The sequence below is a fragment of the Oncorhynchus tshawytscha genome, linkage group LG25, assembly GCF_018296145.1.
Source record: "Oncorhynchus tshawytscha isolate Ot180627B linkage group LG25, Otsh_v2.0, whole genome shotgun sequence".
NCBI lineage: Eukaryota > Metazoa > Chordata > Actinopteri > Salmoniformes > Salmonidae > Oncorhynchus > Oncorhynchus tshawytscha.
The window spans coordinates 4,969,620-4,992,474 of NC_056453.1; the positions used below are offsets into that span (position 1 = coordinate 4,969,620).

The following is a 22,855-nucleotide window of genomic DNA, read 5'->3' on the forward strand; positions in this document are numbered from 1 at the left end:
TGCATATGATGCAGCTTTCAAGTTGAAGGCGATCGATCTGGCTGTTGGAAAAGGAAATAGAGCTGCTGCACGGGAGCTTGACCTTAATGAGTCGATGATAAGACGTTGGAAAGCCACTCGACATCAGTGTAAATCGTGCATTTAAGGTGGCGCTCCTTGTTCAGTGGGAGGCTTGGATGACAAGTGGGGAGAAATCCTTCACTAAAACAGGCCGCATGCGAAGAGCCACTTATGGTCAAGTCTGCCAGTGGGTCCTGACAGCGTGGAGCATTGTCAAAAAATCCACTATCATCAACGGGTTTCGAAAGGCTGGACTGCTGCGTGTTGAAGGGGCAGCATGAGCTCAGCGGGGTATTTGCCTCCGGATGAAAGTGACGAGAGCGACAATGAAAACAATCCAACATTGGATGAAGCAATTCTGAGGCTATTCAACTCCGACACCAAAGGAGATGACTTCAGTAGTTTCAGTGCAGAGAAGGAGGAAGATAGTGACCAATGACTTTCTTGGTAGGCCACTGTTTAATGTTTGTTACAAGCCGTGTTTCGTTTAAAGGCTGTGTAAAGTTCATTTGTTTCAATGTACCTGTAGGCACCTGCGGCTTATAGACATGTGCGGCTTATTTATGTACAAAATACATATTTTTTTATAATTCAGTGGGTGCGGTTTATATTCAGGTGCGCTTAATAGTCCAGCAATTACGGTAAAGTGCATTCAGAAAGTATTCAGACCACTTCACTTTTTCCACATTTCTTTAAGTTAATATAGCTTAATTTGTTTTCCCCCCTCATCAATCTACACACATTACCCCTTAATGACAAAGCAAAAACAAGGTTTTAGAATTTTTAGCAAATGTATACCCCCCCCCAAAAAAACCCCCCTGAAATATCACATTTACGCAAGTATTTAGACCCTTTGCTATGAGACTCGAAATTGAGCTCAGTTGCGTCCTGTTTCCATGGATCATCCTTGAGATGTTTCTACAACAGTTGCGACCCGTCATTCACCTGTTTTGAGCACCACAATTTTAGCTTAACATTTTTTACATTATTTTTTAAGTGGAGGGGTTGCATGTTATGCATGTTATTTTGACATACGTGCCACACATCAGTTTGCAAACAAGTTAAAAAATAAAATAAATAATTGAGTTAATAAAGGGACAGCTTTATGTAGGCCCTAACAGTTTGTGGGCACCGTTTGTCACCATTATAATGCAATTCATGTATTGTTTAGTGTTGTGTTTTGTTGTGTAGTGCACCCCCCCCCCAATCAAAAAATGTAGTTTGCCCCACCAAGATTTACAAGCTAAAATCACCACTGTTCTTCAACTTGATTGGAGTCCACCGGTGGTGAATTCAATTGATTGGACATGATTTGGAAAGTCACACGCCTGTCTATATAAGGTCCCACAGTTGACAGTGCATGTCAGAGCAAAAACGAACCCATGAGGTCGAAGGAATTGTCCGTAGAGCTCCGAGACAGGATTGTGTCGAGGCACAGATCTGGGGAAGGGTACCAAAAATGTCTGCAGCATTGACAGACCCCAAGAACACAGTGGCCTCCATCAATCTGAAATGAAAGAAGCTTGGAACCACCAAGACTCTTCCTAGAGATGGCCGCCCAGCCAAACTGAGCAATCGGGGGAGAAGGGCCTTTGTCAGGGAGGTGTCCAAGAACCCGATGGTCACTCCAACAGAGCTCCAGTGTTCCTCTGTGGAGATAGGAGACACTTCCAGAAGGACAACCATCTCTGCAGCACTCCACCAATCAGGCCTTTATGGTAGAGTAGCCAGACGGAAGCCACTCCTCAGTAAAAGGCACATGACAGCCCACTTTAAATTTGCCAAGAGGCACCTAAATGACTCTCAGACCATGAGAAACAAGATTCTCTGGTCTGATGAAACCAAGATTGAACTCTTTATCCTGAATGCCAAGCGTTACATCTGGAGGAAACCTGGCAGCGTCCTTACGGTGAAGCATGGTGGTGGCAGCATCATGCTGTGGGGATGTTTTTCAGCGGTAGGGACTGGGAGACTAGTCAGGATCGAGGGAATGATGAACGAAGTGAAGTACAGAGAAATCTTTGATGAAAACCTGCTCCAGAGCGCTCAGGACCTCAGACTGGGGCGAATGTTCACCTTCCAACAGGACAATGACCTAAAGCACACAACCAAGACAATGCAGGAGTGGCTTCGGGACCAGTCTCTAAATGTCCTTGAATGGCCCAGCCAGAGTCCGGACTTGAACCTGATCAAACATCTCTGGAGAGACCTGAAAATAGCTGTGCAGCAATGCTCCCCAACCAACCTGAAAGAGCTTGAGAGGATCTGCAGAGAAGAATGGGAAAAACCCAAATACAGGTGTGCCAAGCTTGTAGCTTCATACCCAAGAAGTCTTGAGGCTGTAATCGCTGCCAAAGGTTCTTCAACAAAGTACTGAGTAAAGGGTCTGAATACTTATGGAAATGTATCATCTGTTTTTTATTTATTTACACATTTGCAAAAAAAAGTATCCATTATGGAATAAGGCTGAAACGTCACACAATGTGGAAAAAGTCAAGGGGTCTGACAACTTTCCAAATGCACTGTATATGCTCTATATACAGTTGAAGTCGGAAGTTAGAATAGGCTGGAGTCATTAACACTCGTTTTTCAACCACTCCACAAATTTCTTGTTAACAAACTATAGTTTTGGCAAGTCGGTTAGGACATCTACTTTGTGGATGACTCAAGTTATTTTTCCAACAATTGTTTACAGACAGATTATTCACTTTCTCATGGAATATCTACATAGGCGTACAGAGGCCCATTATCAGCGACCATCACTCCTGTGTTCCAATGGCACGTTGTGTTAGCTAATCCCAGTTTATCATTTTAAATGGCTAATTGATCATTAGAAAACCCTTTTGCAATTATGTTAGCATAGCTGAAAACTGTTGTTCTGATTAAAGAAGCAATAAAACTGGCCTTCTTTACTAGTTGAGTATCTGGAGCATCAGCATTTGTGGGTTCAATTACAGTCTCAAAATGACCAGAAACAAAACACTTTTTTCTGAAACTCGTCAGTCTATCCTTGTTTTGAGAAATGAAGGCGATTCCATGCAAGAAATTGCAAAGAAACTGAAGATCTCGTACAACGCTGTGTACTACTCCCTTCACAGAACAGCGCAAAACGGAGAAAAAAAAGTGTGCGGAGAAAAAACAGTGTGTGTGTGTGTAGGTAAGTAAAGAAATAAAACAACAGTAAAAATACATTTGAAAGTAAGAGCAGCAAGGATAAATACAGACACAGGTTAGTCAGGCTTATTGAGGTAGTATGTACATGTGGGTATGGTTAAAGTGACTGTGCATATATAATGAACAGAGAGTAGCAGTAGTGTAAAAAGAGGGGTTGGCGGGTGGTGGGACACAATGCAGATATCCGGGTTAGCCAATGTGCGGGAGCACTGTTTGGTCGGGCCAATTGAGGTAGTATGTACATGAATGTATAGTTAAAGTGACTATGCATATAAGATAAACAGAGAGTAGCAGCAGCGTAAAAGAGGGGTTGGGTGGGGCACACAATGCAAATAGTCCGGGTAACAATTTGGTTACCTGTTCAGGGTCTTATAGCGTGGGGGTAAAAACTGTTGAGAAGCCTTTTTGTCCTAGACTTTGCACTCCGGTACCGCTTGCCATGTGGTAGTAGAGAGAACAGGCTATGACTGGGTTGGCTGGGGTTTTTGACAATTTTCAGGGCCTTCCTCTGACACTGCCTAGTGTAGAGGTCCTGGATGGCAGGCAACTTGGCCCCAGTGATGTACTGGGCCGTACGCACTACCCTCTGAAGTGCCTTGCGGTCGGAGGCCGAGCAATTGCCGTACCAGGCAGTGATGCAACCGGTCAGGATCCTCTCGATGTTGCAGCTGTAGAACCTTTTTAGGATCTCAGGACCCATGCCAAATCTTTTTAGTTTCCTGAGGGGAAATAGGCGTTGTCGTGCCCTCTTCACGACTGTCTTGGTGTGTTTGGATCATTCTAGTTTGTTGTTGATGTGGACACCAAGGAATTTGAAGCTCTCAACCTGCTCCACTACAGCCCCGTCGATGAGAATGGGGACGTGCTCGGTGCTCCTTTTCCTGTAGTCCACAATCATCTCCTTAGTCTTGGTTACGTTGAGGGATAGGTTGTTATTCTAGCACCACCCGGCCAGGTCTCTGACCTCTTCCCTATAGGCTGTCTCGTCGTTGTCGGTGATCAGGCTTAACACTGTTGTGTCGTCAGCAAACTTAATGATGGTGTTGGAGTCGTGCCTGGCCATGCAGTCGTGGGTGAACAGGGAGTACAGGAGGGGACTGAGCACACACCCCTGGGGAGCTCCAGTGTTGAGGATCTGCGTGGCAGATGTGTTGCTACCTCCCCTCACCACTTGGGGGCGACCCGTCAGGAAGTCCAGGATCCAGTTGCAAAGGGAGGTGTTTAGTTCCTTAGCTTAGTGATGAGCTTTGAGGGAACTATGGTGTTAAACGCTGAGCTGTAGTCAATGAATAGCATTCTCACGTAGGTGTTCCTTTTGTCCAGGTGGGAAAGGGCAGTGTGGAGTGCAATAGAGATTGCATCATCTGTGGATCTGTTTGGGCGGTATGCAAATTGGAGTGGGTCTAAGGTTTCTGGGATAATGGTGTTGATGTGAGCCATTACCAGCCTTTAAAAGCACTTCATGGCTACGGACATGAGTGCCATGGGTCTGTAGTCATTTAGGCAGGTTGCCTTTGTGTTCTTGGGCACAGGGACTATGGTGTGCTTGAAGCATGTTGATATTACAGACTCAATTAGGGACATGTTGAAAATGTCAGTGAGAACACCTGCCAGTTGGTCAGCACATGCCCGGAGCACACGTCCTGGTAATCCCTCTGGCCCCGCAGCCTTGTGAATGTTGACCTGTTTAAAGGTCTTACTCTCGTCGGCTACGGAGAGCGTGATCGATCACACAGTCGCCTGGAACAGCTGATGCTCTCATGCATGCCTCAGTGTTGCTTGCCTCGAAGCGAGCATAGAAGTGATTTAGCTCATTGTGTCACTGGGCAGCTCACGGCTGTGCTTCCCTTTGTAGTCTGTAATAGTTTGCAAGCCCTGCCACATCCAACGAGCGTCGGAGCCGGTGTAGTATGATTCAATCTTAGCCCTGTATTGACGCTTTGCCTGTTTGATGGTTCTTCGCGGGGCATAGCAGGATTTCTTTTAAGCTTCCGGGTTAGAGTCTCGCACCTTGAAAGTGGAAGCTCTACCCTTTCGCTCAGTGCGAATGTTGCCTGTAATCCATGGCTTCTGGTTGGGGTATGTACGTACAGTCACTGTGGGGACGACGTCCTTAATGCACTTATTGATAAAGCCAGTGACTGATGTGGTGTATTCCTCAATGTCATCGGAAGAATCCCGGAACATGTTCCAGTCTGTGAGGTTTAGCATCTGCTTCGTCTGAACATTATTTCATAGACCGAGTCACTGGTGCTTCCTACTCTAATTTTTGCTTGTAAGCAGGAATCAGGAGGATAGAGTTGTGGTCGGATTTACCAAATGGAGGGTGAGGGAGAGCTCTGTACGCATCTCTCTGTGTGGAGTACAGGTGATCTATAATTTTTTTCCCTCTAGTTGCACATTTAACATGTTTTTAAAATTTTTTAAACTTTTTATTTATTTTTTTAACCCTTTTTTCTCCCCAAATTTCATGGTATCCAATTGTTGTAGCAGCTACTATCTTGTCTCATCACTACAACTCCCGTACGGGCTCGGGAGAGACAACGGTTGAAAGTCATGCGTCCTCCGATACACAACCCAACCCAACCAGCCGTACTGCTTCTTAACACAGCGCGCATCCAACCCGGAAGCCAGCCGCACCAATGTGTCAGAGGGTACACCATGCACCTGGCAACCTTGGTTAGTGCACACTGCGCCTGCCACAGGAGTCGCTGGTGCGCAATGAGACAAGGACATCCCTACCGACCAAGCCCTCCCTAACCCGGACGACGCTAGGCCAATTGTGCATCGCCCCACGGACCTCCCGGTCGCGGCCGGTTACGACAGAGCCTGGGCACGAACCCAGGGACTCTGATGGCACAGCTGTCGCCCTTAACCACTGCGCCACCCGGGAGGCCCCACATTTAACATGTTGATAGAGATTTGGTAGAACTGATATAAGTTTCTCTGCATTAAACTTTCCGGCCACTAAGAGCGCCGCCTCTGAGTGTAGTTTCCTGTTTGCTTATTTCCTTGTACAGCTGACTGAGTGCGGTCTTAGTGCCGGCATCTGTCTGTGGTGGTAAATAAACAGCCACAAAAAGTATAGCTGAGAACTCTCTAGGCAAGTAGTGTGGCCTGTAATTTATCATAGTATACTCTACTTCAGGCGAGCAAAATCTAGAGACTTCCTTAGATTTTGTGCACCAGCTGTTGTTTACAAATATGCACAGACCTCCCGTGCGCCTTCACGGTCCGGTCTATCCGGTGCCACCTCCACGTACCAGCCCTCCGGTGGCAGCCCGCTGCACCAGGCTGTCTCTCCATCTTCTCCCTACAGGTGCTCCCGCCTGTCCAGTGCTGTCAGAGCCTTCCTCCTCTCCAGCGCTGCCAGCGTCTCCCGTCTGTCCTGAGCTGCCAGAGTCTCCTGTCTGTCCTGAGCTGCCAGAGTCTCCCGTCTGTTCTGAGCTGCCAGAGCCACCAGTCTGTCCTGAGCCGCCAGAGCCGCCAGTCTGTCCAGAGCCGTCACTCAGCCAGGAGCTGCCAGAGCCGTCAGTCAGCTAGGAGCTGCCAGAGCCGTCAGTCAGCCAGGAGCTGCCAGAGCTGTCAGTCAGCCAGGAGCTGCCAGAGCTGCCTGTCACGCCGGCGATGCCAGAATCGCCCTTCACTCTGGAGCTGCCGGAGTCTCCCACCTGTCCGGCGCTGCCAGAGTCTCCCGCCTATCCAGCGCTGCCAGAGCCTTCCTCATGCCCAGCGCTGCCGGAGTCTCCCCCCTGTCCGGCACTGCCGGAATCTCCCGTCCATTCAAGACCCGTGGCGAGGGTGCCCAGTCCGAGGTCGGCGGCGAGGGTCGCTGCTCATAAGAGGCCACGGGGGAGGTTGAGGAGGCGGACAAAAACTATGGTGAAGTGGGGTCCACGTCCCGCGCCAGAGCCGCCACCGCGGACAGACGCCGACCCAGACCCTCCCCTATAGGTTCAGGTTTTGCGGTAGGAGTCCGTGCCTTTGGGAGTGTACTGATACGTTCTGACCTTAGTTCCTTTGTTTTGTCTTTGTTTTTGTATGGTCAGGGCGTGAGTTGGGGTGGGCAGTCTATGTTTGTTTTTCTTTGTTGGTTTTTGTGTTCGGCCTAGTATGGTTCTCAATCAGAGGCAGGTGTCATTAGTTGTCTCTGATTGAGAATCATACTTAGGTAGCCTTTTTCCACCTGGGTTTCGTGGGTGTTTATTTTCTGTCTTTGTGTGTGTCGCCAGACATGACTGTTTAGGTTTTTGTTGGTTCACTTTATTGTTTTGTATTTCAGTGTTAATTTTGATTTATAAAAGATAACATCATGAACACTTACCACGCTGCGCATTGGTCCTCCGATCCTTCTCGCTATTCCTCCTCAGAAGAGGAGGACGAGAACCTTTACAGTACCAAACTCACTAAAAGTGGCAGTAATAAAGCCTCTCTTGAAAAAGCCAAACCTTGACCCAGAAAATATATAAAACTATCGGCCTATATCGAATCTTCCATTCCTCTCAAAATTTTTAGAAAAGGCTGTTGCGCAGCAACTCACTGCCTTCCTGAAGACAAACAATGTATACGAAATGCTTCAGTCTGATTTTTAGAACTCATCATAGCACTGAGACTGCACTTGTGAAGGTGGTAAATTACCTTTTAATGGCATCAGACCGAGGCTCTGCATCTGTCCTCGTGCTCCTAAACCTTAGTGCTGCTTTTGATACCATAGATCACCACATTCTTTTGGAGAAATTGGAAACCCAAATTGGTCTACGCGGACAAGTTCTGGCCTGGTTTAGATCTTATCTGTCGGAAAGATATCAGTTTGTCTCTGTGAATGGTTTGTCCTCTGACAAATCAACTGTAAATTTCGGTGTTCCTCGAGGTTCCGTTTTAGGATCACTATTGTTTTCACTATATATTTTACCTCTTGGGGATGTCATTCAAAAACATAATGTTAACTTTCACTGCTATGCGGATGACACACAGCTGTACATTTCAATGAAACATGGTGAAGCCCCAAAATTGCCCTCGCTAGAAGCCTGTGCTTCAGACATAAGGAAGTGGATGGCTGCAAACTTTAAACTTTTAAACTCGGACAAAACAAAGATGCTTGTTCTAGGTCCCAAGAAACAAAGAGATCTTCTGTTGAATCTGACAATTACTCTTATTGATTGTACAGTCGTCTCAAATAAAACTGTGATGGACCTCAGCGTTACTCTGAACCCTGATCTCTCTTTTGACGAACATATCAAGACTGTTTCAAGGACAGCTTTTTTCCATCTACGTAACATTGCAAAAATCAGAAATTTTCTGTCCAAAAATGACGCAGAAAAATTAATCCATGCTTTTGTTACTTCTAGGTTAGACTACTGCAATGCTCAACTTTCCGGCTACCCGGATAAAGCACTAAATAAACTTCAGTTTATTTACGCCAACAGTGAAGAGGCGACTCCCGGATGCTGGCCTTCAAGTCAGAGTTGCAAATAAAATACATATCTCAGACTGGCCAATAAAAATAAAAGATTAAGATTGTCAAAGAACACAGACACTGGACAGAGAAACTCTGCCTTAGAAGGCCAACATCCCGGGGGTGCCTCTTCACTGTTGACGTTGAGACTGGTGTTCTATTTTTGTGGCCATTTTGAGCCTGTAATCGAACCCACAAATGCTGATGCTCCAGATACTCAACTAGTCTAAAGAAGGACAGTTTTATTGCTTCTTTAATCAGAACAACCGTTTCCAGCTGTGCATAATTGCAAAAGGGTTTTCTAATGATCAATTAACCTTTTAAAATGATCAACTTGGATTAGTTAACACAACGTGCCATTGGAACACAGGAGTGATTGTTACTGATAATTGGCCTCTGTACGCCTATGTAGTTATTCCATAAAAAATAATCAGTTTCCAGCTACAATAGTTATTTACAACATTAACAATGTCTACACTGTATTTCTGATCAATTTGATGTCCTTTAAAAAATAAGGACATTTCTAAATGAAACTTTTGAACATTTTTTTATATTTTTATAGCTTATTGGTTTTTTTGCTGTTAGTCAGCACCTCTACATACGCTATATGTCGGGGTTGGTAATCTTCTCAAGTTGCGCCGTAATTGGCTCAGTGTTCTGTCACTCATGGGGGCACTACGCCAGACAAGGATCCGCTGATAGCCTGTTGTAGCAGTGGTAAGGATTCACTCTATGGTGCTGAAAAGAAAGCTCTGCTGTTGGGACAGCTTTGTGTATGCCTTCACAGTTTGTGGGCACCCTTTGTCACGGTTATGTTGCAATTAATGTATTGTTTAGTGTTGTGGCTTTGCTAGAACATTTTGAGTTTGCCCCACCAAGATTTACATGCTAAAATCGCTACTGATGGTTATACATCATCTGCGGTTGTGAGGCCTGTTGGACATACTGCCAAATTCTCTAAATCGACATTGGAGGCAGTTTATGGTAGAGAAATTAACATTAAATTATCTGGCAACAGCTCTGGTGGACATTCCTGCAGTTTGCATGCCAATTGCACATTACCTCAAATCTTGAGGTATCTGTGGCAGTGTGTTGTGTGACAAAACTGCACATTTTAGTGGCCTTTTATTGTCCCCAGCACAAGCTGCACCTGTGTTATGGTTATGCTGTTTAATCAGCTTCCTGATATTCCACACCTGTCAGGTGGATGGATACTTGGCAAAGGAGAAATGCTCACTAACAGAGATGTAAACAAATTAATGCAAAACATTTGAGAGAAATAAGCTTTTTGTGCGTATGGAACTTTTCGGGGATTTTTTTTATTTCAGCTCATGAAACATGGGACCAACACTTTACATGTTGCGCTTATTTCTGTTCAGTGTAGATTGTAAAGTATTCGTAATTTCTACATCGAGCCAGAAAACAACAAAACACATAACATGGATGTAGCACATGGATGTAGCACATGGATGTAGCACATGGATGTAGCACATGGATGTAACACTTTACAAGGGTGATGTTCTTATGTACAGAGCAAATAAGTCCTCAGAAGAGGTATAGTGCAAATGCGTCTTTTAGTCATTGTTCACTCAAATGTATTCTGTAGGTGACGTAGAGTTCATGTCTAAACCTTGACTTGAACGTTGTCATGTCTGTATGACGTGAGTGCCTATGTTTGTTGAAATTAGACTTCCACACTGTTTATGGGGACATACAGTATACTGAAGGTGTGTACTGGAGGTATACAGTATACTGAAGGTGTGTTTTGAGTGTAGCAGCCAGCATGTTTGCCATTTGACCATAAGTAGCAAGTACAGTACAATATCCATAGCCGCATCCAAGTTCACTGCCAGCGGAGATTGAACACACTGGTTGTCCTTTGGTGTGTTTTGAGCAGACACTGGCTCAGATCATCAGGGTTCGTCACACACTTCATCTTCCATTCACCAGCTTCTCCATCTCCTTGTGTATCTAAAGACAGAAAAAATATCAAAAAACAGAGACTTTAAACATAACACCTGTAATGAGAAATGACACACCCGAAAGTTTAAATGTTCAGTTTGTTCTTTTAACTTTGAATATTCATCCTCAACTACCCTCATTGTGATTGCACTTATCGATACAGCGTTATTTATTTGACACGAAGAGACAATAAGATAAAGAAAACACATTCATCAGGCTTGCTTGACCCCCGCCGTAGACAAGCTTTTATACAACATTAATATAATGGTCCTGTGACAGTAGATTTTACCCTTCCACGAGACACCTTGAGGAAACCATGTCCAATGCAACACCTGTTATAGTGCATCAATATTCGAATCAACCAATAAGAAGATTCTGCTCGGCTATTATAATGACCAATGGGGAGATCTTTGTTATATGGGCACATCTTTGTTATAGCCCAGCACTGAAACATCTGATTCCACATAACTCATCACCAAGCCCTCGATTGGTTGAATACAGTGCTGGGCGAGAACAAAAACGTGCACACCCTGTCGGACCTCCAGGCCCAGGGAACAGGATGGAGAAACACTGCAGTAGCCCCTTTGCAAAGACAAGGTCACAGGCACTGTTTGAAGGCCAGGCTTAATTGATTGGAGGGCTATCGTGGTGGTTTGTGAACTCAGCCGGCTCCTCTAGGGGAGAGGGGAAATAAGAGAGGAAGAGGGAGGGAGAGGAAGGGTAAATGATGGAATGATGATCCTCTAGTGTGGAGGTGAAGGTGTAGAGGGGACAGGGAATAGAAAAGGGAGCATGTACGGATAGAGAGGGTGGGAATAAAGAGAGGGGGAGGAGGAGGAAACCTGCTGATGGTGCAAAGTATCTTGTGTCGGCCCCCCTCCCCCTCCACACACACACACTCCCTCCCTCTCCTACTCTATCAGCTCACTGCATCACTGACCAGGACACACAGGTCAAATGTTTCCTGTGCCGCTTGGCCGCATTCGATAAAGTCTGCGAAAAAGGACAACAAGCCTTAACTTGGTGTCTCTATGGAGTCCAGCCCAGGAGTGATGAGCGCTGCTGTTACTGTCAGCGACGTAGTGACAGATACACAAACCGGCGTGCTGCGCTGCGAGCCACAAGGGAAGCCACAGGGCAAGAGCTGATTCAACACTTCACTGTGGTGAGGAGACACCTCTATTTAACACGGCCAGCCTTGATAGGTTTATAAAGCACCGACTGACTGGCTGCTGGGAGATACGTTTCAGTCAACTTGTTACTAAGCTGGATGCGCCTGAAATAGCAATGTATTACCTATATAGTGCACTACTTTTGTCCAGCGCCCTAAATAGTCCCTATAGTGCACTACAAAAGTAGTGTACTTTATGGAGAAGGATGCCATTTCAGTCTCTGGTCAGAGTGGACTCTCTCTCAAGGCAATGGAGTATATCCCTGGTTGTTGCTAGCGTATGTTGTTATTGAGTTGACACTGATGTCACGTAGACATTGAGAGAGTGTTGCGGGTTAGGTAACAGTGACACAGGTCTTTTTCAGTGTGATGGCCCTATAGCTCATCTGGCTTGTGGCCACCAGCTTGGGACAACAAAGCACAAACATCAACCTGGGCTGGAATGAATATGTCTGCCGCTCAGCCCTTCATCTTTTATGGAGAGGAAAATGAAAGCTGATATTGACAGAATCTGTTTGGTGGTGGTGGTGGACTGAATTTGAAAAAAGGTTCAAATGACATAGTGTTAATGTACATGTTCATAGTAATGACATAGTGTTACTGTACATGTTCATAGTAATGACATAGTGTTACTGTACATGTTCATAGTAATGACATAGTGTTACTGTACATGTTCATAGTAATGACATAGTGTTACTGTACATGTTCATAGTAATGACATAGTGTTACTGTACATGTTCATAGTAATGACATAGTGTTACTGTACATGTTCATAGTAATGACATAGTGTTACTGTACATGTTCATAGTAATGACATAGTGTTACTGTACATGTTCATAGTAATGACATAGTGTTACTGTACATGTTCATAGTAATGACAGTGTTACTGTACATGTTCATAGTAATGACAGTGTTACTGTACATGTTCATAGTAATGACATAGTGTTACTGTACATGTTCATAGTAATGACATAGTGTTACTGTACATGTTCATAGTAATGACATAGTGTTACTGTACATGTTCATAGTAATGACATAGTGTTACTGTACATGTTCATAGTAATGACATAGTGTTACTGTACATGTTCATAGTAATGACATAGTGTTACTGTACATGTTCATAGTAATGACATAGTGTTACTGTACATGTTCATAGTAATGACATAGTGTTACTGTACATGTTCATAGTAATGACATAGTGTTACTGTACATGTTCATAGTATTGACATAGTGTTACTGTACATGTTCATAGTATTGACATAGTGTTACTGTACATGTTCATAGTAATTGACAGTGTTACTGTACATGTTCATAGTAATTGACATAGTGTTACTGTACATGTTCATAGTATTGACATAGTGTTACTGTACATGTTCATAATAATGACATAGTGTTACTGTACATGTTCATAGTATTGACATAGTGTTACTGTACATGTTCATAGTAATTGTGAAGTATTTCAACAAGACGTGCAGGGCACAGCTTTCTCTCAGTCTTACCTTTGCTTTCTTGTCTCCTGTTGGGCTCACACATTTCTGGCAATCAGGTCCCACCGTCTTCATCATCATCATCACTCATCTTCTCTGATCAATCTGGCGAGAGATCAGTCCTTCATGATAGTCTTCATCCTTCAATGATAGTGTTAATTCGGCCAAGCTTAGATGAAGCCTGCTGTCTATCTATAATACTGCTGTTTTATCTCTCTGACACCTCTCTGTCAGATGCTAACAACACAAAGATGCAAAAAATAATTTCAATTTGGTTTCGCTACAACCATTTCAATTGCCATTATTTCCAAAGTTGCTACTGATGGTTGCCACAGAAATATAATAGCTATTTACATGAGAACAAAAGAAAAGAAAGATAAGTGTGTGTTATTGAGTTATGACTGAAGTGTATTATTTGTTCAGTAGGTCTGGGTCTTTAAGAGCCATCATATAAGTACACTGTGTGGCACTAAACTACAGTAGCCATCGTTGTCTAAATTCAACAGTTCCGAAGATGGTCTATATTGTTCATACAGGCTTGAATAGTTCCTCAGTCGAATCATTACCATCTTACTTCATGGTCATTGGTCATATGATCTGGACTCTCATGTCTGTGTCCCTTGTCCCACGATGCATCACAGCGCTCTCTGTCAGTATGTCAGCTGTCTAGACCAGCACTGAAACTTATCGTAATTGACCAGCTTCCACAATAGGGTTAGGGTCTGAGGTAGGATTGTAACTAACTTGTGTATGTATCATGTATTTGCTTGGAAGTTCATCAAAGGGTCCATGCACTAGTACAGTGTGTGTCCAAAATGGATACCATGACGATATCCATGACTGCTCCAGTTAGGGAAAGGTCACAAAGTCCTCTTTACTCCAATGTTCAATAGTGAAATTATGTGGGTGGGTCACTCGTCTCGAGTCACGGGAAGTTGCACATTGGGTTTTTAGGTATGAATACTCCCACAGGTCGCTTTGGCACTGGGTAAACTAAAGCTGTATAATACAATTTAGACCTCCCTGCCTCTTGGGGGCACTATTTTGTAGTTGGGTTAAACCAATAAACAGATCAACAGGAAAGAGCTCAAGGTGGGGCTAGACGGAGCTATCGTCTGTCTCCTGGGGGTCCAGTTGCGTGTGCTTCCTCTTCTCCAGGATGCGGTTGAGCTCTTCGGTGAACGAGTGGTAGAGGGGAGACGTGCTCCCCTCTGGGTCCGTCGTCTGCCTCAGCAGCACGTAGCTGTTGCCGTTCATCTTGCGTAGGACGCTGGGTAATGTCGCCGACATCCCGTTGGTATACTCTGACGACACGTACTCCGAGGAGGGCAGGGGTGGTGGCATTGGGAGCGGCGGAGCGGGAGGGGGCGGCGATTTCCCGGGAGATCCTTCTGCGGGCACGATCTGGAGGAAGCCATCGCCCATGTCGTCCATGTTGGATACTGACAGGGAGCGGCGTCCGTGCTCGCTTTCCTGCCTGCCGTTGCAGTGGCTGGAGATGGTCTTGAGCTCCAGGTGGGAGCTCCTCTTCCTCTCGGCTGCGGCCCCCGACTCGGGCAGCCCCTGCTGGGAGTACTTGCGGCCCTGGTATGGCCCCCGGCTGCAGAAGCTGACGTAGAGCAGCACTACGGTCAGCACCAGGCACAGCCCGCCCAGCACGGCCACCAGGGAGATATACACGGCCTCCATGTGCCTGTAGGTCTGGAACTTGGGTCCAGGGGGGAGGGGAGCCAGCAGGGAGGGCAGGGGCTGCTCGGTGGGGCTGCTGGGGGGAAGGGAAGGGCTTGGTGGGGCGGTAGTGGTGGTGGTTGATAAAGTGTCCGTCATGACTGTTGGCCTCACAGGGAAAGGCAGGTCAGGTTGAACCGTCACGGTGTACATCCTCACTGGTACCCACACGTCGTTCTCCACGGCGTAGCAGCGATAGTCTCCGCTCTGGTCGGGCCTGGCGCAGATGAGGAGCAGGCCGTCAGTGCCCACACGATGGCCCGAGTCGAGGCCGTAGCCCTGGAGCTGGTGGCCATCCAGGGTCCAGCGTGGAGTGGCCAGGTTGGAACGCAGATCGCAATGGAGGAGGACATCGTCCCCAGACATCACTGTACGCCTGCGGTGGACTACAGACACACACAGAGAGAGAGACAGAGAGATACAGAGAGACAGAGAGACACAGAGAGAGAGAGAGAGGAGAGAGAGAGAGGGAGAGGGAGACAGAGACAGAGAGAGAGACACAGAGAGAGAGAGAGAGACACAGAGAGAGAGAGAGAGAGACACAGAGAGAGAGAGACACAGAGAGAGAGAGAGACACACAGAGAGAGACACAGAGAGAGAGAGAGAGACAGAGAGAGAGAGAGAGACAGAGAGAGACACAGAGAGAGAGAGAGAGAGAGAGAGAGAGAGAGAACAAAGTCCAATCAAGCCCCCCAAACCATTTTGTTTTTAGTTTTATAGTTAATCTCATGTTATTTTACACCTTTTGCCATGAGACTGAGAGAAAATTCAGCCGTTTTAAAGCTAATTTCCTGTAATTCCGGCCCCCCCAAAAAATCTTAGCTTATGACGTGTTCATATGCTACACTTGTGGGTCCCCTCGCACTGCGGGGGCTGCGGGGGCTGCACCAGTGGTGTGTGTGTTCAGTTCATACCAACTCCTGTGCTGTTGTCACAGCCTCTTTTCCCCCCCTGTATATCCTGGGTTAGATTGGACCTGAATAGGAGCCAGAAGAATGTCAGTTCTCATTTATTATTTGCAGGCATACAGAAACACAGGAGTAACTTGATTGGTAATTATAAATGTACTGTACAGTATATGGAATAACACAGAAAATAGAACAACTATTCTAAAGTCAACACAAAAAATATTACAGTGAGATCATTGATAGAAAAGATTGATAGCTTCTTCTAATAAAATGTGTGTGTGTGTGTGTGTGTGTGCCTGCCCTCACCTGTTTGTGCGTGAGGAAATTTTCACACACAGCGCCCCATCCCAGCCACAGAAGGGGTCCCGGGCAAACACACAGTCGAAACAGGACGTGTAGCGCTGGCAGGAGGACAAGGGGACCTGGAGCACTGCAGAGTTGGAGCCAACATAGACACTTTCCTGTTGATGGATAAATGATGTTCAATACGATTTTGATAACACTGTACTCAAAGCCAAAGGCATCATGCTTTATAAGCATGTATGTGCCATGTGTAACACCTGTGCCTGGGAGATGACCATGTTGTCTATAGGCTGAGGGTTCACAAACAGCTGCAGCTCCTCTATGATGTGCATTTGACCTCCTATCTCCACAGCCCTGTGCAGCCAACCCTCATCTGCAGGGAAAAACAGACATATAATGTTCATATAACATTCATATAACCATCATAACCTTCATATAACATTGATAACTCTCATAAAACATTTATATAACATTAATACAATAAAAAACTGAAGTTAAATAAGTGTTCAGCTATTCCTTGTGTACTATGTTTATGCATTATAAACCTAGCCAGACTCACCAGTTCCCAACAAGAGCACTGTGTAGACGTGTCGGTCCAGAGCTGCCACCCTGTGCACGACCATCTTTACGTAATTGACACTTCTCTTGAACAGTAGGGGGTGCTCTCCTATGGGGTGGATCTGGGTGGACATCAGGGGGTGCTGCCTCGCAAAGGCTAACACGTCGTCTGGGAGGTCACGGGACGAGTTGATGCCCTGGGACCTGTGCACGTCTGTCATACACTGGGCAGTGAGAGAACGACAGAGGTCGAAGAAGGAAAGAGAGCGAGAGAGCGAGAGAGCAGTCAATGCAGATCAGAAAAGAGTGAGTGAGACAGAAATAGAGACAAGGGTGCACCTCAATAGCATTGATGGCCTTCCTCTTCTCCTCTCCTTCCATACATTAGCATATAAAATAACTATAGAAAGACTGAATTAGTGAAAACCGTGTCTAAATACTGCTTTCACCAATTCAGTCTTTCTAGATGCAGGAAAGAAGACGAGGAAAGGACACAGTGGACACCGTGTAGAGAGTATTGAGATTGATCCAAAAGATAGTATGTAATGGGGGCAAGGGAAGAGAGGGAGGCATAAGGTTTTCTGTAGCAGGGAAATAGAGGGGTATTACTAGAGACTTACCGAGCCAGGCCTTGGTACTGGAACCTTCCCTGTATATTCCCTCCATTTGGAATCCTGCACCTCCATGTAAGGCCCCTCGAAGGCCCTCTGAATATCTGTGAAGGAGTACTGGCACACCGCAGATGCCTTGATATTTTTCCTGAGAGAGAAAAAAATGCACAAAGTCAGAGATTAATAATTCAACGTTATATCAACATTGAAGCGTTTGTTCTCTTGGAAAGTAAATGCCACCTGCCACCCAGATCGAATTTCTAAATCCACGAGCACTCACCAAGAGGGAACATTTAAATAGACTTTAGTTAGGTTGTAGTAGATCATTCACTGAAAGCTGAAAGCTGTGGTGGGTGGGGAAGGGAGTGGAAGTTTGGTTTTGGGCAACAGTAATATTTTCTTGTTTCTGTCTTGTCTACAACAGGGATATGGGGATTTGGGAGTATGTCACTGACAGGGGTAAGGTCGTCTTATCTCAGTAGTAAGCTTATGCTTTATTTGCATTCAATGTGCACTTTAGTCATGTGCTCAGGGCCGGCGCCAGAACGAATCAGTTGGATGGCCCTCTGATATCCATAGCCAGACTTCCTGTGTGCACGGGCTTGCATGTTATAGTAAAGACCATTGGCAGCTCGTGAGTTTCAAGTTTGGGGAAGCTTACAACTTGTCCTACCATTTCTACCGATCTGAGTGAAAAAGAAAAATTGTTCTATTATGCACATTTTTATGGAACAGATTCTTTTGAATTATCACGTTTTTGTTTCGCAAAATCATTGTCACGTGGTTAATCACGTGATACAAATCTAAAAGTTAAAGTTCAACGACGGCGAGAGCACCATACTTGATACACGGTGGTACATTGGCGACTAAAGAAATGAGTGCATATAACTCAGAGGTAGCCTGTAGGCCAATGCAGGAGTAGGTCTATAACTTCCATTCCATATAACTCAGAGGTAGCCTATAGGCCAATGCAGGAGTAGGTCTATAACTTCCATTCCATATAACTCAGAGGTAGCCTGTAGGCCAATGCAGGAGTAGGTCTATAACTTCCATTCCATATAACTCAGAGGTAGCCTGTAGGCCAATGCAGGAGTAGGTCTATAACTTCCATTCCATATAACTCAGAGGTAGCCTGTAGGCCAATGCAGGAGTAGGTCTATAACTTCCATTCCATATAACTCAGAGGTAGCCTGTAGGCCAATGCAGGAGTAGGTCTATAACTTCCATTCCATATAACTCAGAGGTAGCCTGTAGGCCAATGCAGGAGTAGGTCTATAACTTCCATTCCATATAACTCAGAGGTAGCCTGTAGGCCAATGCAGGAGTAGGTCTATAACTTCCATTCCATATAACTCAGAGGTAGCCTATAGGCCAATGCAGGAGTAGGTCTATAACTTCCATTCCATATAACTCAGAGGTAGCCTATAGGCCAATGCAGGAGTAGGTCTATAACTTCCATTCCATATAACTCAGAGGTAGCCTATAGGCCAATGCAGGAGTAGGTCTATAACTTCCATTCCATATAACTCAGAGGTAGCCTATAGGCCAATGCAGGAGTAGGTCTATAACTTCCATTCCATATAACTCAGAGGTAGCCTGTAGGCCAATGCAGGAGTAGGTCTATAACTTCCATTCCATATAACTCAGAGGTAGCCTATAGGCCAATGCAGGAGTAGGTCTATAACTTCCATTCCATATAACTCAGAGGTAGCCTATAGGCCAATGCAGGAGTAGGTCTATAACTTCCATTCCATATAACTCAGAGGTAGCCTATAGGCCAATGCAGGAGTAGGTCTATAACTTCCATTCCATATAACTCAGAGGTAGCCTGTAGGCCAATGCAGGAGTAGGTCTATAACTTCCATTCCATATAACTCAGAGGTAGCCTGTAGGCCAATGCAGGAGTAGGTCTATAACTTCCATTCCATATAACTCAGAGGTAGCCTGTAGGCCAATGCAGGAGTAGGTCTATAACTTCCATTCCATATAACTCAGAGGTAGCCTATAGGCCAATGCAGGAGTAGGTCTATAACTTCCATTCCATATAACTCAGAGGTAGCCTATAGGCCAATGCAGGAGTAGGTCTATAACTTCCATTCCATATAACTCAGAGGTAGCCTATAGGCCAATGCAGGAGTAGGTCTATAACTTCCATTCCATATAACTCAGAGGTAGCCTATAGGCCAATGCAGGAGTAGGTCTATAACTTCCATTCCATATAACTCAGAGGTAGCCTGTAGGCCAATGCAGGAGTAGGTCTATAACTTCCATTCCATATAACTCAGAGGTAGCCTATAGGCCAATGCAGGAGTAGGTCTATAACTTCCATTCCATATAACTCAGAGGTAGCCTATAGGCCAATGCAGGAGTAGGTCTATAACTTCCATTCCATATAACTCAGAGGTAGCCTATAGGCCAATGCAGGAGTAGGTCTATAACTTCCATTCCATATAACTCAGAGGTAGCCTATAGGCCAATGCAGGAGTAGGTCTATAACTTCCATTCCATATAACTCAGAGGTAGCCTGTAGGCCAATGCAGGAGTAGGTCTATAACTTCCATTCCATATAACTCAGAGGTAGCCTATAGGCCAATGCAGGAGTAGGTCTATAACTTCCATTCCATATAACTCAGAGGTAGCCTGTAGGCCAATGCAGGAGTAGGTCTATAACTTCCATTCCATATAACTCAGAGGTAGCCTATAGGCCAATGCAGGAGTAGGTCTATAACTTCCATTCCATATAACTCAGAGGTAGCCTGTAGGCCAATGCAGGAGTAGGTCTATAACTTCCATTGTCATCTAAGTAAAAAAACATAGGCCTAAAGCCGACAAAATAAAACAGTAGAAAATATCCTAATGAAAATGTTGGTTCTTTCAATCACATTCCACTCTCTACTTTGTTTCTATCTTGTCTTGACTTGAGCTATTGCTAGTGCAGTGCAACATTGTTTCAAATCATCAACTGGAACCAGGCGGATATATGGGATCGTCATGTTTTGCCCTATCACAACGAGGCTTGGTGATTATCGAGGCCAGGAGTGTTGGAAAGATATCTCAAATACTGAGGAACTATCATTCGCAATGGATGTAACAATGTGTGAGGTGAAGAAACACATACTGAGAAGCTCAGCTTGTTCGTGGTGTACGTGGTTAGTTAAGACAATCAGAAATCAGACATTGACTAATGGGCACTTTTCCTACATTCGCATGCAGCAGGCCAGGTAGGCATACCTCTATCCGTGCTCAGGCGGGGGCGCTCAAAATTATGACAGAGAGACCAGACATGCACATTGCTTTCGGAGCACTCCAAACAAAAGACAATGAAAAGATTTACAAAACTCGTAATGGTTATGAAATAAACCAAAACTTGTTTCTCACAAGTATAGCCGGTTGTGAACTCCGCAAACATCCTTTCCACTACGAGAAATGAGAAGATAAATGACTGTAGCCTAAGTAATACATGCATTTTAACAGAAATGTACGTGTTCGTGTTTCTTGGTTTGTTCATTTATTCATTAAATGTGTTCACTCCCTGTACGTATTTGCTTCCCGACTCTCAGCGTACATCGTTACACACAATGAAACAATAAATGTGGAAGGATTAGCGGGAGATTGCTGAGCCCATTCTGGAGAGTTGAGTGCATGGATTTTTTTATTGTTTTATTTAACTAGGCAAGTCAGTTAAGAACAAATTCTTATTTACAATGCCGGACTACGCTTCGCCACACATCCCTCTTCTTCTTGTTGCAATATTTGAAATTATACTCAAGACACATCGTCTTCACACATATTTGAGACTTTCCACTGACAGACGCAACTCAATCAGCTAGACATATTGCCACGTGCGCTGCCCAAATAGCGTGATTCCCAAATAGGCATAGGCCTACACATTTGTGATTTCAAACAATCCACGGGGGGAAACTATATAAATTGTGTAGCTAAGTCACGCTCTCTGAAGTATTTTGAATGTTTTTATTTAGACAGGAGTAATTATATAATTTTGGCAAAACATCAATTTAGTTTAGGGGAAACCAGCATCCTAACAGTGCACCCGCCAACTTTTCTTTCCAATTTGCAAGAGGCTGAAACCAGATATCTGTATATAATGACGAGATCCTCATGTCTCTGCCTTAACAAATGGGAGACGCGGGAAGGTTTAGGTCTACATATTATGCCCATAGAAACGCATTGGGCTTATTCTGGACAGATTTTGGCGAGAGTGAGCCCTCTCTCTTCGCCTCTTCCTCTCTGCTGAAATATAGAGTCTGGCTTACTCACTCAAGTCACACACATGGTGACAGGTTTAACTCACAAAGGTGCACTTTCGTATGTCACAAATCGGGGAGGGGGGGGGGCAAGACAGTATAAGAGCCAGTGAGGGAGAGAGAGGGAGAGAGAGAGAGTCCCAATACAAAGGAGAAGAGAGCCAGTGAGCGTGAGAATGCTATTTTTTGCTGTTTTTACCCTACATCTGATTCTTAGTCCCGTTAGGACAGTTGGATGCAGCATGACTCTGCATATCATATCACCTTTGTGAGACTTTAATATTCACATGGAAAAGTCCACAAACCCACTCAAAAAAGGCTTTCGGAGCCGTCATCGACTCAGTGGGTTTTGTCCAACATGTCTCCGGACCTACTCACTGCCACAGTCATACTCTGGACCTAGTTTTGTCCCATGGAATGAATGTTGTGGATCTTAATGTTTTTTCTCATAAACCTGAACTATCGGACCACCATTTTTTACGTTTTTAATCGCAACAAATAATCTGTTCAGACCCCAACCAAGGATCATCAAAAGTCGTGCTATAAATTACCAGCCAACACAAAGATTCCTTGATGCCCTTCCAGACTCCCTCTGCCTACCCAAGGATGTCAGAGGACAAAAATCAGTTAACCACCTAACTGAGGAACTCTATTTAACCTTGCACAAAACCCTAGATGCAGTCGCACCCCTAAAAACTAAAAAAAATTGTCATAAGAAACTAGGTCCCTGGTATACAGAAAATACCCGAGCTCCGAAGCAAGCAAAATTGGAATGGAAATGGCGCCACACCAAACTGGAAGTCTTCCAACGAGCTTGGAAAGACAGTACCGTGCAATTTCGAAGAGCCCTCACTGCTGCTCGATCATCCTATTTCTCCAACTTCATTGAGGAAAATAAGAACAATCCAACATTTATTTTTTATACTGTCGCAAAGCTAACTAAAAAGCAGCATTCCCCAAGAGAGGATGGCTTTCACTTCAGCAGTAATAAATTCATGAACTTCTTTGAGGAAAAGATCATGACCATTAGAAAGCAAATTACGGACTCCTCTTTAAATCTGCGTATTCCTCCAAAGCTCAGTTGTCCTGAGTCTGCACAACTCTGCCAGGACCTAGGATCAAGGGAGACACTCAAGTGTTTTAGTACTATATCTCTTGACACAATGATGAAAA

The 22,855-nt window shown here is 44.9% G+C and overlaps 1 protein-coding gene across 2 annotated transcripts in view; it reads right to left on the reverse strand.

Moving 5' to 3' along the window:
- Positions 1 to 10,000: 10,000 nt before the first annotated feature.
- The window catches only part of sema4gb (sema domain, immunoglobulin domain (Ig), transmembrane domain (TM) and short cytoplasmic domain, (semaphorin) 4Gb), a 72,886-nt gene continuing 60,031 nt past the window's right edge, over positions 10,001 to 22,855 (reverse strand). Inside the window, exons 10-16 of one of the 2 annotated variants that reach the window (XR_002949424.2) lie at positions 17,427 to 17,565; positions 16,808 to 17,030; positions 16,506 to 16,621; positions 16,252 to 16,406; positions 15,952 to 16,013; positions 13,322 to 15,423; positions 10,001 to 10,660 (exon numbers count right to left, since the gene is read on the reverse strand). Coding sequence is in view for 1 of the 2 variants with exons in the window: in XM_024387387.2 (XP_024243155.1) it covers positions 14,408 to 15,423; positions 15,952 to 16,013; positions 16,252 to 16,406; positions 16,506 to 16,621; positions 16,808 to 17,030; positions 17,427 to 17,565 (1,711 nt within the window). In the remaining variant the exon portion in view is untranslated. Of the gene's footprint in view, positions 10,661 to 13,187; positions 15,424 to 15,951; positions 16,014 to 16,251; positions 16,407 to 16,505; positions 16,622 to 16,807; positions 17,031 to 17,426; positions 17,566 to 22,855 lie in introns of those variants that run through there. The other variant, XM_024387387.2, reaches the window with a different exon arrangement.